The sequence below is a fragment of the Momordica charantia genome, assembly GCF_013281855.1.
Source record: "Momordica charantia cultivar OHB3-1 chromosome 8 unlocalized genomic scaffold, Mcharantia_2.0 BLBB01000008.1, whole genome shotgun sequence".
Lineage (NCBI taxonomy): Eukaryota > Viridiplantae > Streptophyta > Magnoliopsida > Cucurbitales > Cucurbitaceae > Momordica > Momordica charantia.
The window spans coordinates 1,509,585-1,526,738 of NW_028275166.1; the positions used below are offsets into that span (position 1 = coordinate 1,509,585).

The 17,154-nt window shown below is 36.0% G+C and overlaps 1 protein-coding gene across 1 annotated transcript; it reads left to right on the forward strand.

The window, feature by feature from the left end:
• Nucleotides 1-189: 189 nt before the first annotated feature.
• LOC111004717 (putative glycosyltransferase) lies at nucleotides 190-16,897 on the forward strand. Its single transcript, XM_022275875.2, has 16 exons — nucleotides 190-661; nucleotides 1,489-1,599; nucleotides 1,810-1,865; nucleotides 1,988-2,130; nucleotides 2,592-2,789; nucleotides 2,888-3,087; nucleotides 6,297-6,396; nucleotides 6,482-7,054; nucleotides 7,727-7,849; nucleotides 9,489-9,569; nucleotides 9,646-9,977; nucleotides 10,075-10,302; nucleotides 12,316-12,400; nucleotides 14,689-14,911; nucleotides 15,235-15,394; nucleotides 16,471-16,897. Exons 1-16 carry the CDS (start codon nucleotides 507-509, stop codon nucleotides 16,607-16,609), a joined length of 2,907 nt encoding a protein of 968 aa, XP_022131567.2. The 5' UTR covers nucleotides 190-506; the 3' UTR covers nucleotides 16,610-16,897.
• The last annotated feature ends 257 nt before the right edge of the window (nucleotides 16,898-17,154 follow it).

Genomic DNA, 17,154 nt, shown 5'->3' on the forward strand with positions numbered 1-17,154 from the left:
TATTTTTCTAGTTTTATGTAATTTTTTAAAAGTTTTCATTTTATGATATGTATTGAAACCTCACCCCCTATGTTTGGATTAAAAAAAACATTGGTTGATTTTAACCTAATTTGTTTGGTTGCAATGAGAGAATTTATCCAGGGGAAGGCTTTAATTATATGAAATTATCTTCAAAGGTAAACGGAAGAGTTCTATGATTTTATTTATTGATTGATTTTTATTTTTCGAGTGGGAAAACGGATAAAGAAATATTTAGCAAAATCACCGTCAACGGCGGCGCGTCTGATTTTGTTAGTTTATTCCGTGGCCGTGGCGGGAACGGCTGTGAGAATTCTCCGAGCACGCGGCATGAACGCGACTCACGAAACGCGGTCCAGACCAGACCAAAGTTCCCTCCCATTCTGCTTAACCTCTACGCAAACGTCTCAGATTCTAAGCCGGCTCCATTCCTAGGACGGATACAGCCATAGGATCAGGGAACATTTAATTCTTTCCAAAAGCGAGTGATGGAGAATTCTGGAGCTCAGGCAGTGGTTTCGGGGTTCAGGGATCGCAGACCAGCAGCTCTGGGAGACCTCCGTATCCTCCCCGACGAAGTCATCAATACCATATTGGAGAATCTCACTCCTCGAGATGTCGCTCGCCTTGCTTGTGTCAGCAGGTCAAATGACTATATCTCCGCTCATTGAATTGAGATTCATTCACTTTTTAATTCTCGGATCATTTCTTATTGAAACCATTCCGAAATTGAACTCGGGTTTCGCTTAGTTCATATAACTTATGTTGCAATTCGAGAGCTAGTTGTGATATATTGGTTTGAACGGTATAAGTTGTAGTCTGATATTCTCTATAGAGTTCTACATTCTATGGCATTGCCGAACGGAATTTTCGGATAGAAATTGCGGTGAAAAATCCGTTATCATTTGAATTTAGGAATTTACTGTCTTGCATGTACACTGCTGCACCGCGGTAAGATCTTAGGCTACTTAATTGAAAATTTGAACTATTTACAAGTGGTAGTATGAGTTGAATAAATACATTTGCCATGATAATCAGTATTCACGTTTTTAAGGCTAAGCTGTAACTAGAGCTTTAGCATAATGATAGCTAGTTGATCTAAAGCTTATCCTGTATCTTTAATCACGGGTCTTACACACTCTTATCAGTTAGCGTTAAAATCTGGTGGTGCTATAGATTAGCTAAGCTATCCGTCTTAGATCCTTACTGGTACATACTATTCTATCAAGATATAGTTTTACAATAAACCATCTTATTCCAGCTGTACCCTCTACTCATCTTTATGTGAATGGAATGGCTTCATGAGCGGCATCTAATGAATGCAATCTTATCATCTCATACATCATTTTTTAGTTTGATTTCTCTGGGTTCTATATACCTTTTAAAGAGAGATGCTGGCGTGAGGTTTTCCTGATAGATGTGTATTTTCTCTGGCAATGCTCATTAACAACTGCTCTCTTTGTAATGCAGCGTTATGTACATTTTATGCAATGAAGAACCACTCTGGATGAGTCTATGCCTTAACAGTGTAAAAGGTCCAGTTGAGTACAGAGGCTCCTGGAAGAAAACGGCACTCCATTTGTATGTTTTTGTAAAATAAAATGTTGCTGATAGCTTGCTGATTTTCCTGTGAACATTTTGTTCTTTCTGAATGGCCATTGATTATCTTGACTCTTATTTTTGCAACATTTATTTTTTAATACATTTTTCAATTTTAGTGAAGATTCATTTTGTCATTTTTATTTTCTTTGCAAATTTTACTCTCTCATATTGTCCTCATTTTCACTACAGAGAAAATATTCCTAATGAATACGAAGACCACTGTAGGAAGCAATTGCACTTTGATGGTAATGGTTATTTTGCGTAGAAGTGAATTTTTGATCTCTTTGGGAGATATTTTCCTGTTACTGTGTTGGAAATTTTGTTCTCAGGTGCCTTCTACTTATTATTGTTAACTTAACATGGGCAGGTTTCAATTCTATGTTCTTATACCGAAGATTTTATCGATCCCATACTACACTGGATGGATTTTATTTGGATGCTGGCAATGTGGAAAGGAGAAACAATATTTCTTCGGAAGAGTTCCAAAATGAGTTTGATGGGAAAAAACCAGTATGTTTGCTTTTGAAATCGTAGTTTGTCCTTTCTTATTAGAGTTAGATTATCCGCGGACAAAATTGATCATTCTAGTCCTGTGATTCAATTTAATGGCCCTTGCACCTCTTCAAATTTATTCATTACACTTTAACTTCTTCCCTTTCCTTTTGTTGGATTGATCTTTTATCTTATTATTATTTTTACTTGGAATAAGATTAACGAACATAAAAAGAAATATAGGAGAGGAGACTAGAAAAATCTTTTTTATTGTCCAAAAACGTTAAAAATACAAGAGAGTAGAAAAGATGTCAACCCACAAACTAAATAAAAACCAATTATTAACAAATCACCAAAGTAACAACCAAACTAAAGTTGAAAATTACAAAATTATCCCTAATCCTACTACATCAATAGGTTTTTACATAAGACTTGTATGTGGTTTGGGCCAATCTCAATAGGCTGTTGTTTTATGCCAGATTATACTTTCTGGCTTGGCTGATACTTGGCCAGCTAGGAGTGCATGGTCAGTTGACTATCTATCACTAAAGTATGGAGATACTGCATTCAAAATCTCTCAAAGGAGTACTCGGAAGATCTCAATGAAATTTAAGGATTATGCATCATACATGCAGCTTCAGCATGATGAGGATCCCTTGTATATATTTGATGACAAGGTAGTCTTGGAAGATGATAATAAGATCGCCCTTTTTGTTTTCTTTTCGCATGTTAACTCCATATTGTAAATTAAGACCATTCTTTATGTTTTATGCAGTTTGGGGAAGTTGCACCAGATTTATTAAAAGATTATGACGTGCCTCATCTATTTCAAGAAGATCTTTTTGATGTATTGGATGGAGATCAGCGACCTCCCTTTAGATGGCTTATCATTGGCCCAGAGAGGTCTGGAGCTTCTTGGCATGTTGATCCAGCGCTTACAAGTGCCTGGAATACTCTTTTATGTGGCCGTAAGAGGTATAACTTCTGAACTCTGGCTTACTAGAAAGAAACAATAATATTTACGATTGGTCCTACAAATGCAGTAATGGGAAATGAATTTATATGAAGATGATTTAACAATGCTTAGAGATTATTCAGTAAATTCATGTTCTGGATGAAACCATGTCCATATCATTGAATCTATGTTCATATGATATTTTGGGAGTTCAATATATGGTTTGGAGCTCATTTTGTATATACGCGTTCTGGACAAATTGTGCCATACTATCTTGTAGAAGTTGAGTATTTGGTTTTCTATATTCCTCTATTTTCTAACAACTCTACGGTTGAATTATTCTAGGTTGTAGGGATACGTAAACAATTTTTTGGGCAAGAAACTGATGCGGCAGTTATTGGGGCAAATCAGCCATTAGATAGAGAAGTTTGTTAGGGAGATGGTGTTTGGGCCTGGGGTAACTTCAACGTGTGCAGATGGGTTATAGGGATAAATCCTAGTGTGGCAGAATGACTAGAAGCATGAAGTGTTTATCCTCGTTGATATTCCTCTCATGATGTGGACTTCATTGATCAAACCTACGGGGCTCCATTATTTGTACTAAGATAACATTTTGGTGTCTCAAGACTGGCGTGATTTCTATAGTATGCAGTGGCCTCTCATCTTCTACAACTTCTGATCATTTTTTGATTTTGCCAAGTTTGGTAACTTTCAAGTGGGGTCCTATTCCATTTAGATTCATGGTTGGATCAGAAAGAGCTTCCCTCGATTGAATTTAAATCCTTTGTCCTTTGGATGCGGTTAGGTATCTAGAGTTTTTTTTTTGGATAAGAGGTTACATATCTAGAATTGACATGGAGAAAGCTTATGAAAATGTAGATTGGATCTATCTGGATGTTGTTGTGGTGTAGTAAGGCTTTGACCTTCCGTGGAAGATGTGGATTTACGAGTGTATTTTCTCCGAAAACTTTTTTGATATTTATAAAGGGTAGATTTAGGGGGTAATCTTTCAGTCACAAGAGGTATTTGCCAAGGAGATCACTCAGGTGACTGACACCTTCATCAGTGAGTTGGTGACTAAATGAAAAAATTTTGAATTGAGTCCCTTCAGGAGTTTTACTGTAAATCAGCCACTTTTTCCTTCTTCAATAAAATTTCAAAGACCTTTTTCTTTGACAAATCAAATTTTGGAGATCAAGGACCCTAAAAAAGTCAAAATTTTCCTACGCTCTCTTACCCACAAGAGTATACTCAAGATAAAATTAAGGAGGAACTTGCACGTTTCTCTCTTTCCCCACGTGTATCTGAACTGCATGTGCATTTAAGAATCCATAACCACTCTTCATTGCTGTAAATGGCTGCAGACTGGTCCGACCTTTGCAGTATTTTTGAGTTGGTCTGATGCGTCCACAAAGATATTAGTTTAGTGCTTCTTGAAATTGAACTTACGTCGTTCTTGTGGTTTAGAGCAAAAGCAGTACCCTTTGGAGAAATGCTACTATAGCTATTTTTGGCCGATTTGGATGAAGAGAAATAATGGAGAATATGGAAATATATTAATTGGAACTTTTTGTGATTTTCACTGCCTCTTGGAAAAACTACTCAGATTTTAGAACTTTCCTACTGTTCTCAATCTCAATAGGAAAGGGGCCTTGAAGAAAAATTATCCGGAGATGAGGAGTATCTTGAAGAAAGAAGATTGGATGGCAAAGTTGAAGCTATAGAAACATTTGGAGATTGAGAAATAAAAGGATGAAAGTCTTTACAACATCTTTCCTAAGTGAGAAAATTCAAGCTATGCTTTTAAAGATGGGAAATTTCAAAGGAATATGCGTAGGAGAAGAATCACACAAAATAAGTGGGGATTATTTCTTATTGGACTATTTTCTTGTAACTTTTGGTTTGTAGATTGCTTAGTTATTTCCCTGTCTTATCAAAAAGAGAAAAAAAAAGATTGCTTAGTTATGGTTTTTTAGGGTTTGTTGATATGTTTCATTAGTTTCTAGTTTGTATCTTTTCAGATATCAAAGAAAAGTTTGTGTTTATTATTATTATTGTAAAAGAAAAAACCTATTCCGTGTAAGAAAACCAGTCAAAGGAAGACATATAGGAGAAGAAGAATCCCACGAAATAAGTTGAAATTAAGCTAGTATGTAAGAAAACTAATTGAAGGAGTACAGTTAGGTGTTTCCTTGAAAACCTCGACTCCAAAGCAATAGAAAGTGACAGCAGAGGTATATGTTTGGAAGTAAATAAAGCAAAGCAGATGGAAAAGCCAAAGTTGGTAAAATGAGGTGGTTATTTGAAAATGGTGCTCTCTCTTTCTCTGTTTACTCTCTTTTCCTGAGTCGTAGTAAGGATAGAAGCTTCCATGGAGTGTAGTAATTGTGAGATAGAAAATAAATATTTTTCCGTTAGTTTAGTGAGATTCCCAGTTGAAAAAGATCTTTGAGAACAATTGTAGATCGGCAGCCAATTGCTTTTACATATCCAAGTTCAAAGCTTCACTATGGGTTTCTGGTTCAAAATTATTTGAGTATTTTTCTCCTTCTATCATTTGTTCTAATTGGGGAGCCTTTATTTTTCCAGTTTAGTTTTCTATATTATTCCCGTTTATGTTCTTAGCTCTTTCTTTTTATCTTTTACCCTTTCGAGAGTTTGTATATTTGAAAATTTTTTTATCACTTTCATTTATCAATGAAAAGTTCGTTTCTTGTTTAAAAAAAAAAGATGAGGAGAAGGTAGAGGAGGCTGTGGTTGGGGATTTCTCTCTGGAGTTTGAAATATTGAGTGCTTTGTTTGAACTTTAAAGTTTATCAATTATCAATACTTTTGGCTCTGTTCTTGACTCCATGTTTGGATTAGAGGCCTGCGATATTGCAGAGATCAGAGCTTGTTAGATCTCAATGATTTTGGAGCTCAACTCATCCTCTTGTCAAGAAACATAGGATTACTGTAATCACATGGCTGTTTATAAAGTGATGCTCCTTGCCTTTTCGTCTGGTCATTGTTGAGAAAGGATAATATGTTGTGAATGCATTCTTTCTTAACAGGAGCATGGTTCATGCATGGCATAATCTATCACCAGCTTTGTTTCTTATGTTTAGAATAATCAATGTGGTATCTGATTATATGTCTATAACTTCTGTACCGTGCTTCTTATTTACTCCTACTTGTCATTAATATAAAGAATTGATCAATACAAAGCTGTACAACAATGTTTGAACAGGTGGGCACTGTACCCTCCAGGTAAAGTACCTCTAGGTGTTACAGTCCATGTTAACGAGGAAGATGGTGATGTCAATATCGAAACTCCATCTTCACTGCAGGTATATTGGCCTAAGCATGCTGTCTTTATGTTGTGTATGATTTTGGTGTATTTAAACATTTTACTTTGGGCTATTTTGTATATAGTGGTGGCTCGATTTTTATCCACTTCTTGCTGATGAAGATAAGCCTATTGAATGCACCCAACTTCCAGGAGAGACGATCTACGTTCCAAGTGGTTGGTGGCACTGTGTTCTTAATCTTGAATCGACAATTGCGGTCACACAGAATTTTGTAAATTTCAACAACTTTGAGTTTGTGTGCTTGGATATGGCACCTGGTTATCGCCACAAAGGAGTCTGTCGTGCTGGATTCCTGGCTCTTGATGAAAATGGATTTGAAGATACTGAAACTTATATTTCCAATGATAAAGGTAGTTTGAGTAATTCTGACCTTGAAAGGAAAGAGAAAAGGATCAAGATGCTCCAATGTGAAGATGATGCAAATCATGAAAATAAAATTGGCGCCTCTAAATTCTATAATTTGTGGAAGCAAGGTTTTTCTTATGATATAAAATTCTTGGCCTCATTTCTGGACAAGGAAAGAGATCACTATAACTCTCCGTGGAGCCCAGGCAATTGCATTGGACAACGGGAAATGAGGGGATGGTTATCCAAGCTCTGGTATGAAAGACCAGCAATGAGAGAGTTAATTTGGAAGGTACATATCTTTTGTGGCTAGTCATCATTTGTAATGATTAGTATTGTTGTTCTTTTGTGCCTCACTTTTGAATATACTTCCATGTTTCTTATAAAAAAAAATAATTAAGTTGCCTTGGTTTGTTATGTAAGTTGTAGATCCAATTTTATTAATGGCATTTTTTTCTCTCCCACTTATGAGTTTATTATGTGAGAATTTTTCACTCAGTTGTAAACTTTTTTCCATTATATGAACCTTGTTGGACAGCACTATCGTACAAGAGTAAAATTTTAAAGATCTTCCTTCAGGCAAATTTTTCCTGCTTTGTTCTTTTTATGTTTGTCAGCATAATACATCAGGGAAAAATCATACTTTTTGGTCATTGCACTTGTAACAAATTTGTTTTTTCTCTTACCTAACTAAAAGATTTAGATTGTTCAGATTATTCTTAATTCTCTCTGCAAGCAAGATGTGGTAATCTAATAAATAATGAGGTTTATTGACATGGTATTAGTATTGTAATGAGGGAGGATATAATATTGCTGAGATTTAATTTGGGATCTCAGACCTTAATGCCAGTTTAATTTTTACTATCACAGGTCTCAACTGTTTAAAGGCTAACTTAGTATGAACTGCGTCATTCTTTTTGTTATTCACAAATGGTAAGTTACTAATTACTTTGAACCGTACCAGGGAGCATGTCTTGCTTTAAATGCGGGAAAATGGTTAGATTGCCTGGAAGAAATTTGTGCCTTTCATGATATGTCTCCTCCCTCTGATGATGAGCGGCTTCCTGTTGGCATGGGCAGTAATCCTGTAAGTATGCTGAATTTTTTACAATCTAGAGTCCCTATCCCTATTCTAGTAAGGAAACATTTTATCATTATCATGCTTCATTCAAATTTGACTTACTGGATATATTTTACAATCTTGAACGTCTCAAATTCAGAATATCACGAGCAAGATTTCTGGTTAAGCTAATCGTGTATTAGTATTTTCTAGATTTTAAGGCATGTGTGAAAATGTATTCTTCTATCAATTTGCAAACACAAGGGCAAAAATGTGTGAGAAAATAAAAACAAGTGATCCGTAGACGCCTGACACTAAGAATTTACAAAATAGTTGTATTTCTCTCGTCCTTGATTATTGTAGATTGGGATTTCTTTCATAATCTCCTTCCATAGGTTGGGTGGATTACCTTTTTCATCATCTTATTTCGATGAGAACTTTGTCCCCTGTCTAAAGTAAATCTAAAAATATAATATATATATATCCAGAAGCCCGGATGGTCCATAAAGCTGCATTATAATGTGTAACTGTAAATAATAAGGTCATTAATGATCTTATTGTTCTGTCCCAAGTCCCGACCAGGACAAAATACACCAACAAATCTCAAACGTCTCCAGCTTTGCCAAAGCAATCTTCCTTTCCCTTGAAAAGTATGGTCGCTGAGCATTTCCAAAAAGAAAACTAGTACACAGGGCTATGCTGGTGCCAAAGACTTGATAAAATCAACGCCAAGTACTGAAAAGAGAAAGATAGAAAAGAAACAAATGGTCTCAGTCTCCTATCACCCTGTACAAAATATACCATTGAGGACTGAGGCATGAAAAGGAATCTCTCTTTTACCACAGTCTGATAGGATTGCTCTTAGATAGATTGGGAATATTATTGGGATATCAAAGGTAGTATATTAGTAATTGAGTTGGGGGTTTGGTTATAAATACAGTAAGGGGGCAAGGATGAAGATAGGCAATTAGTGAGTATGGTTTAGGCTTGAGTAAGAATACTCAAGAGAGGGGAGGGTCCAAGTACCTCGAATTACTTGGTAGTTATTATAGTTCTTATATCTTTTATATTTCAATATATTGTTAGTTGTTCGGGTTCTATCACAGTCATAAACTAGACAAAAAATCTCCCTTTCTTGAGTGCATGAACTTTCCAGATCCTTCTAAACAGGAAGGTGGTGCAGACAGGAGTTTTAAGGAAATTAAAAGTCAAGAAAGGATCAATATTGAAGTACTTGAGGGGTCCCAAATCCAAACTCTCGATTCACAGACAAGTGACCATGGAGAATGCACTCTCAAAAGTCTTTTAGAAGGCACAACCTATCCAAATTCTTATTCATTTTGTTGTTGATTTAAGTGTTTGTGTGCAGCGTTCTACTTGGAATATTTTGAAACTACGGTGAATAAACTAGCAATGATCTTACTTATAAGAACTAAATGTGATTTTGACACTTTACATTTGAGTAATTAATTCCTAGTTCAGCGCACTATCACTACTGTGCATATTGTGTTAAACTAACGATTTTTTTTAGAGGAAGATCCTCATCATTTTTCCCCTCATTTCCTCCCTTTTTTTAAGGGGAAAAAAATAAAGACAAGCTGAAATAGAAATACATAATTGTTCTGATTTTCGTTAACTTTTTTACCACTTCTTGCTCTTTCTCTAGGTTTATCTCATGGATGATCGTGTAGTAAAGATATATACTGAAGAAGGTGTTGAAGCTTCAATATACGGTTTAGGCACTGAGGTAGCATTGTACTTTCATTTTTATCCTAAAATGTTATCTTCATATTGATCTAATTCCTTTTCTGCATACTTCACAGCTAGAGTTTTATAATGTACTACGTAAAGGGAACTCTCCACTGAAAAACCACGTTCCTGAAGTCTTGGCATCTGGCATTCTTTATCTTCAAAGTGGAGCTTACAAAATTGTGCCTTGGAATGGCAAAGAAATTCCGGATGTGATTGCTAAGTGCAACCTGATTCCAGAGATGTGCCAAGCCAACGATTTCCCTTTCGGTGTATGGAGTAAGAAACAATTTGAATACAGAAAAGTTGGGCTATCAGTATATGGGCCAATTAAACCTGCTGAACCAATAAATATATGGCCATATATCATTACAAAGCGATGCCAAGGGAAGATGTTTGCTCAACTGTAAGATTGTCAATTTCTTGTCTAAGTTCAAATTTGTTGTATTATTTCAAAGTGATAGACTTTAATTAGTCTTCAATGATTTTTGACAATTATGCAGAAGAGATGCTTTATCATGGGATGATACTTTGAACTTAGCTTCCTTTTTGGGAGAGCAGTTGCGCAATCTTCATCTCTTACCTCATCCACCTTTTAATAGTACAATTTCATCAACTAGTGATACATTTGAGGCTATTCCTAATGGATCAAAGATTCCTGCTGAGTGGGATATTTTAATTAAAACCCTAAATAAGAAGAGGAAGGGCATTTCGGATCACCTGAAGAAATGGTATGTCTGCTTTCTCCATTAGTTGGCAATCAAATATCAATGAAGTTTTCAAGTTTTCAAGTGCTTTCTTGAGGTTTAACTTGTCTTCAAGGGTGATTGATAGCTTAGTTAATGTTTTGTGCATTTCAGTGCAGGTATGATTATACTGAATGGTCCATAAATATGCAGTAAGTGTGCTTGGACTAGAGTAGAGATACAAACTAGAGGTTTTGATTTCAAACCTCTTGGGTCGAACGACCTCTCGAGATGTTAATATCTAATACTTTTGATTACATTGGTTAACATTCAAATCTTTGATACCCGGATGAGTCTTGAAAGTTGTGAATATTAAAAGAAAGGAGTTTTTGTGGTTCAATTTTCATGCCACTTAATGAAAATTTGTCTCAATTTACCTTTAAACTGGACATCCATTCAAATGCCTTAATGGTAGCAAAAAGGGTCTACAACATTTCATCATCATCTTTACAAAACAGCAATGTATCATCCGCAAACTGCTGGTGAGAGATATGAACTGAATTACTTCCAACAATAAAGCCTTCAAAGACACCATTTTCCAATAAACTACTTGGCACATCACTGATTATAAGGAAAAGGATTGGAGAAAGAGGATCCCCTTGCCTAAATCCTCTTGAAGCTTGTATTCCCCCTCTCGGTCAACCATTGATGAAGACTGAAAATTTCGTTCCTCTGATGCAACCATTAATCCATCTACTCCATCTGCTTCCAAACCCTTTCTTAAGTAGAATGGCAACAAGGAAATCCCGATCCACTCTATCGAAGGCTTTTTCTAACTCAAGCTTTAGCAACCCTCCTCTTTCTTCTTAGACTTGTAGTAGTTTACAATCTCGTTTGCAATATACATTGGATCAAGAATTTGCCTACCTTCAATAAAGCCACTCTGATTCGAAGAAATAGTACTAGCCTTTTTTAATTGTTCGGCGAGGACCTTAGCCAAGATTTTGTAGGTGGAAGTGGTAAGACTGATAGGTCTAAAGTCTTTCCATAGAATTTCTTGCCCTTTTCCCTTTCATTTCTTTTATTGCCAATTTCGTCTCTGCCCCTCTAGAAAAGAGTGCAAAATTGGAGATCGATTCATATGGAAATCCATCCTGGCTCCCCCCCCCCCCCCCCCCCCCATCATTCTGTTCAATCCTCTAAAAAATATTAAAAGAAAGGAGTTGGTGGACACTTAGAAATAAACTAGTTTAAATTCCTTTTGGAGTACTAATGGAGGTCGGGAAATAATAACACTGCATTTAGAATTGGAGATTAAATTTTGTATCTATTTTGGAAAGCTGGCCTGTGCTATTATTTTATAGACATAAGAAGTTTTTCCCCTTTGTTTTTGTTATTCGTTATGTTTTGTTGTATATCCTTTTCTATGATTGCAATCTGAAGTTGCAAGTGTCTGTAACGGTGTTCCCCCTGGCTGTGTAACTGTGTAACTCATGAATATTAGTATTGTACTGCTTCATTTCTGTAATATGAAATATGTTATGCATTTATGTCTTCTAAGAGCATGAACTCTAAACATTAGTAGATCTTTAAGTAGTGTCTACTTAAAATATACTATTAATCAATCAGCTATCTTCTGTTCTTAATTTAACTAAGAGCTTTGTCGCTACTTGGTTTTACCTTTTGGTGGTCAGACTGCATGGATGGTTATAGGCTTTAGCATCATGTTTTTTCTCGGTTCTGCAAAGAGTTCAATAGCAAAATTTTCCCGTAGTATTAAATCCTCAGTTTTGTACTTTTATTAAGCTGTGCTGCCCCTATACCCATATTTTTGTCAAGAGTGTGAATATATGACGTTTGCCTGCTACGGAGATTCAGCAACTCTTTTTCTATTTATTTGCCCCTGATTCTATTCTTCCCCCGTTTTATTGCTGATGCTGACACTATTAGTAGTGATAAATGTAATCTATTTAATAATATATGGATGCAACGGAGCATTCTAACATGCTTGAAAATATATAAAATTGTCCGCCTGAACCAGTCATCTAAATTTTGCAGGGGAAGTTCTATTCCAAGATCACTGATTGAAAAAGTCGACGAATATTTACCAGATGACATGGCGAAGCTGCTAGGAACAATAGAGGTGTGCTTTACAGAATCTTTTTGGTCATTTTGCAAGTTTTTTGCTTTCTGGACAAGGAATATTGCATTGATAGAGAGATGAATATGCTGTTGGAGTGGAAAGATGAGATATCCACAACAGAGTATAGGAAAATCCATCTAAAGTACCTTAATTAAAATTTAAAAAATCAAGAAGAAAAAAAGGACTCGGAAATCCATCTAAATAGAAGCATGGATGAGAATCAAATTCGCAATATACTTATCATCTCCACAAAGCACCTAAAAACGTTTTATTCTGTGGTTTAAAAGAAACCCAGCAAGCATACAGTCGTATTTAGACCTAGCTTTTCCTTTGAAAGAATGTCCTAGCAAGATCATTCAAACACAATGGAATGAAATGGACCCAAATATAACCGGTCCAGCTGGTAAAAAACCTGTTTAGCCAGTCAAACCCTCTCCGCCAACTTTAAAATTCAAAATAACCTGCTAAACCGTTGTCCGAATAACTAAACAATATTTCGTGGGAAAGCAATAATGAAAATGGGCTCTTAGTGAATTATATTACATCAATCCCACCCTTTCCCCCAAAGAAAACTCAATCCAAGTTGTTAGTCGTCAACTAAAAGCTCCTATGGTGGAAAATACCCTTTGGAGAAATGTCAAAGTCATATGGAAGTTCAACTCGATAAACATTACGGCCAATTTGTTGATGAATTTTGCAAGGAACGGTTTTCTTCTAATGAAGCTTATTAGGAACGTTTCACAACTAGACTGTCACTAAGGCACCTACTCCAAACTATCAGTTGCTCCTTTATAACTGTTATTTGACTTCTTTAAATGTTCAGTCTCCTCCTAAAGGATTTTCAAAGCAGTTTTGGCTAGCTGTTCAGCAGCTGAACTTCAGCTTACACAAACTTGCAACACTAGGTAGTTTTGTATGATCCAAAGTCAATCGATGGGGTTTTGTGTCTGTGATTGTCTAGTGGATTAACTTGACATAGTAGAACTCTTGCCTTTTTGGTTGATAGTAGTGGTATTCTTCATCTTCTTGATCTTCAGAATTGGTTTCTTGGAATCTTGGACCAACCGTGGGTCTTCTCAAACCATCTTGGATGAATATTCATTCTCATTGAAGCCTTGATAGTCTTACCATTTTAGGTCCCTTTGTATTCCTCTATAATCAATTTGTGAATATACTCTTCTTTAGTTGTCTTATAACCATAGTTCCCCTTTTTTGGTCGGCGCCTTTGATATCCTATCTGATATGCTAGTATTTTTTTTATAAGCAACATAGAGAATATATTCATCGAAAAGAGAAATCTGAAAAAGGATGAACAGCCTAAAGGCGGAGGGTTGAGAGAAACCCACAATAGCTGCTTTCCAATCTTGTATAATCAAACGAAGACCAAAGTTACAAAAAACCTTCTTGTGGATGGAAACCCACCAAGAAGCCGTATGCTTTATATTCACACAAAAGTTTTCCAGCGAAACCACTTTTTCCTCAAAAATCCTACTATCTCTCCCTCCAAAGGAGCCAAAGGAGATCTCTCGCTGCACAATTCCAAAGGACAAAGGCTTTTCCTTTGAGAGCGGAGCCACCAAAGCCTTCCATAGTGAAATCATCGATTCTTCTTGGAGGGCAATAGGAGAAGTATAGGAGAGCTGCCACATAATTCCAAACCTGGGTAGCAAAAGAACAGTGCAAGAAGAGGTGCCTCACGTTTTCGGTATCCTTCCAACACATACCACAAGCAGATGGGGAGAGAGCCCAATTGGGAAATTTCCGCTGGATTTTCATCTAATATGCTAGTATTCACATTCGCTTGTTGCTGTATTTAGAGAATAACGGCACGAAGCTCATCTTCCTGCTCCTTGCCATCCACCATTAGAGGTCTTGCCACTAGCCATTTCTTAAGCTCTAATACCGAACTTAGCGCAAAAAACTGGAGAGAAAAGTATATTAATTTATTCATCATCAAGATCATTCAGCACATGAGGAAACAGCCTCTCAGCCAAGTTTAAGATAAGAATAACATGTTAAACCAGTAACCGAATGACTAAACGCGATTCTTTAATGGAAAAAATACAGTGAAAATCAGCTGTTAGTAGATTTGCTTACGTCATCATAACATTGAGGAATAAAAACCTGAGAAAGGCAGGTAACTGTCAAAAGAGAGTTGAACATAGATTTGGGTCATTTTATAATCAACCGTCTGTCAAGACCCTATGTTGTCTAATTTCATATTCCTTGTAATTGCTGTTTTGGTTTTCAATGATGTGCAGCTTCTGATGATTTTTATTTCATTTCAGGATGAAAATGACCTCAAAGTATTCATGGGTTTATCGTGGATTCATTCAGATATCATGGATGATAATATTCAAATGAAGCCGTGTTTGGTTCAGTCGTGCTTAGGTGGAAATGCTGGAGATAATAACCTGTCTTACAATGGTTCTAAGAATGGCTGGAATGCCACTGAAGAGAGTGAATCTTGGTGTCCAAGCTACATACTTGATTTCAGCAATTTGTCAATAGGTTTGCTTTTCACTTTTCCTGTAACATTACACGGTTCATTGATACTAAAATAATATGGCTTTGAAATATTTTCATGCCTTAGTATTTACATTTGTTAATTTTATTTTGGATTTTACCAATACATGGAGTATGAAACTAAGAACCCCATGTCTTTGGAAGAAGTATAACGTCAGTCTTAGAGCCTCACGTTTTTTCCTTCCCTTGAAGGAATGTTGCGATGAGGCACCTCTTTTCAATTTCTCCCATGGTCAGGAAGTCATTAGAAAATTAAACAAGTCATGCATGTAGGACAATGATAAAACACGTTTTTTTTCCTTTTGCAGATGATCCAATCTGTGAATTGATTCCAATATACCTTGATGTATTTAGAGGCAACCCACGTCTTCTTCAGCAATTTTTAGAAAATTATAAACTTCCTCTGGCGAGACAATTGCAACCGTTCGATTCCGGCGACAAGTTACACAGACTTTCATATCGTATCATGTAAGTCAATGGATGCATTTACAATGCACATCAGTTGATCTTGTTTCTCTACTTCTCATGTTGTTTGCAGATGTTTTTAATTATACGTAATGGATTCGACAGCCTGTTAATGTTGACAGAAATTAAGTTATGCCTGCACATTAGCTAAATGGGTTAAAGAAATAGTAAGTTCTATAATAGTAAAGGTATCATGAAAATTTAGCTTGATTTCGAGTTTGAACTGTTCTGACTCGATTAGTGGGTAACTATTCTTACAGTAAGGGTAATATTGAGGAGCAAATAGCGTCATAGAATGTGAACAGCCAACAGAAGTTGGCTATTCTTCATGGGTGAATGCGTTGTGAGTAACTTCTTTTGCTCATCAGATTAGGAAAGTAACAAGTTGACAAATAATAATCACTTTATGTTAGCAAGTTTTTACTCTGAGTGTCATCTGCTTGATGAATAATCTGCAGTCTTCAACCACTGAACATTAGAGTTGAATTTGAGTCTTTTGGTCATGTTGCATTAAAGAAATGGGTAATATATTTTCAATGTACAGATCTAAGGACTGACGTAATTTTAGTGGCCTACCTGTCAATTGGATAATGAAAAGACTTTATCCTACCAATAGACCATACAACGAGGCCTAAATTGTTTTTGTTTTTGGATTCAGAAATCTGATATTCATCCCTTGTGGGTCTCCCAACCCTTCAATAATAGGAAAAGTCACAATTGATACTTCTGGAAAACCTAAAATTCACAGTTAACTAAAATGTAGAAAATTTAAGACACAAATTAAAGCTCGGAACAACACTTCCAAGCATAAAAATAAGTCCAAAACAACAAAACTAATCCTTCTACCATTGTAGACTCTTTAGACTACATTTCGATTACTTTTCAACCAAATGAAGGATTAAAATATTAAAATACACACTGGGCACATAAAAGAACGCCTCTTTTTGGCTAAAACCACTTCATGAACAAACTTTTTACTCCGTTGGGTTTGTTGGCTGAAGCTAAAGTGGGCTTGAGATATTCATTTTTGTAGTTGAAATTTTGATGTTATGGGTCTGATTTCATTCATTTATCTGTAGGTGCTACTGCATCTTGCATGAAGAGGACATCTTGGGTGCCATGTGCAGCATATGGAAGGAACTGAAAACGGCCAACTCTTGGGAAGAAATTGAGCTGACAGTATGGGGAGGATTAAATGACTATAGGGGTTTTGCATGATCCTTTAAAGCATTTGATACCTGAAGTTAAACGATTGACCTGCATATATGGAAACTGCTTAAATTAAAGATTGGATACACTGGTGGAGGCAGTAATTTGTCATCAGTAAGGTACGGGATTCGACATTGAATATAATGATCGCATTTGTATGTTGGAGATTTTTCAAATTGTTTTGTTTCTTTTTAATTAAAATGTTGTAAACTTGTCTCGTTAAAGAAAAATGAAGTAAACGTTTTACTTGTACAAAACCTTAATTGAATATTATACCATGGATACTAAAATCAAGTACTCTACTGTTTCTATAAGAGTCAACTGAAATACAACATTAAAAGAGAGATCCTAATGTTAAAGAAATAGCAGTTTAACAAAATAATGGTGGTTATGCTATTGTAAACATAAACATGCATATGAAAGAAACATAAGCGTTTCTTAGTTTTCACCTTCATTCGGAGAGCTCGTTGATTTGATGTCATCGCACTTCATATGGGTTGGATGGAGGCTATGGGTCGCGTAACCTATGGAATGAAAATGTAATTGAATTGGTC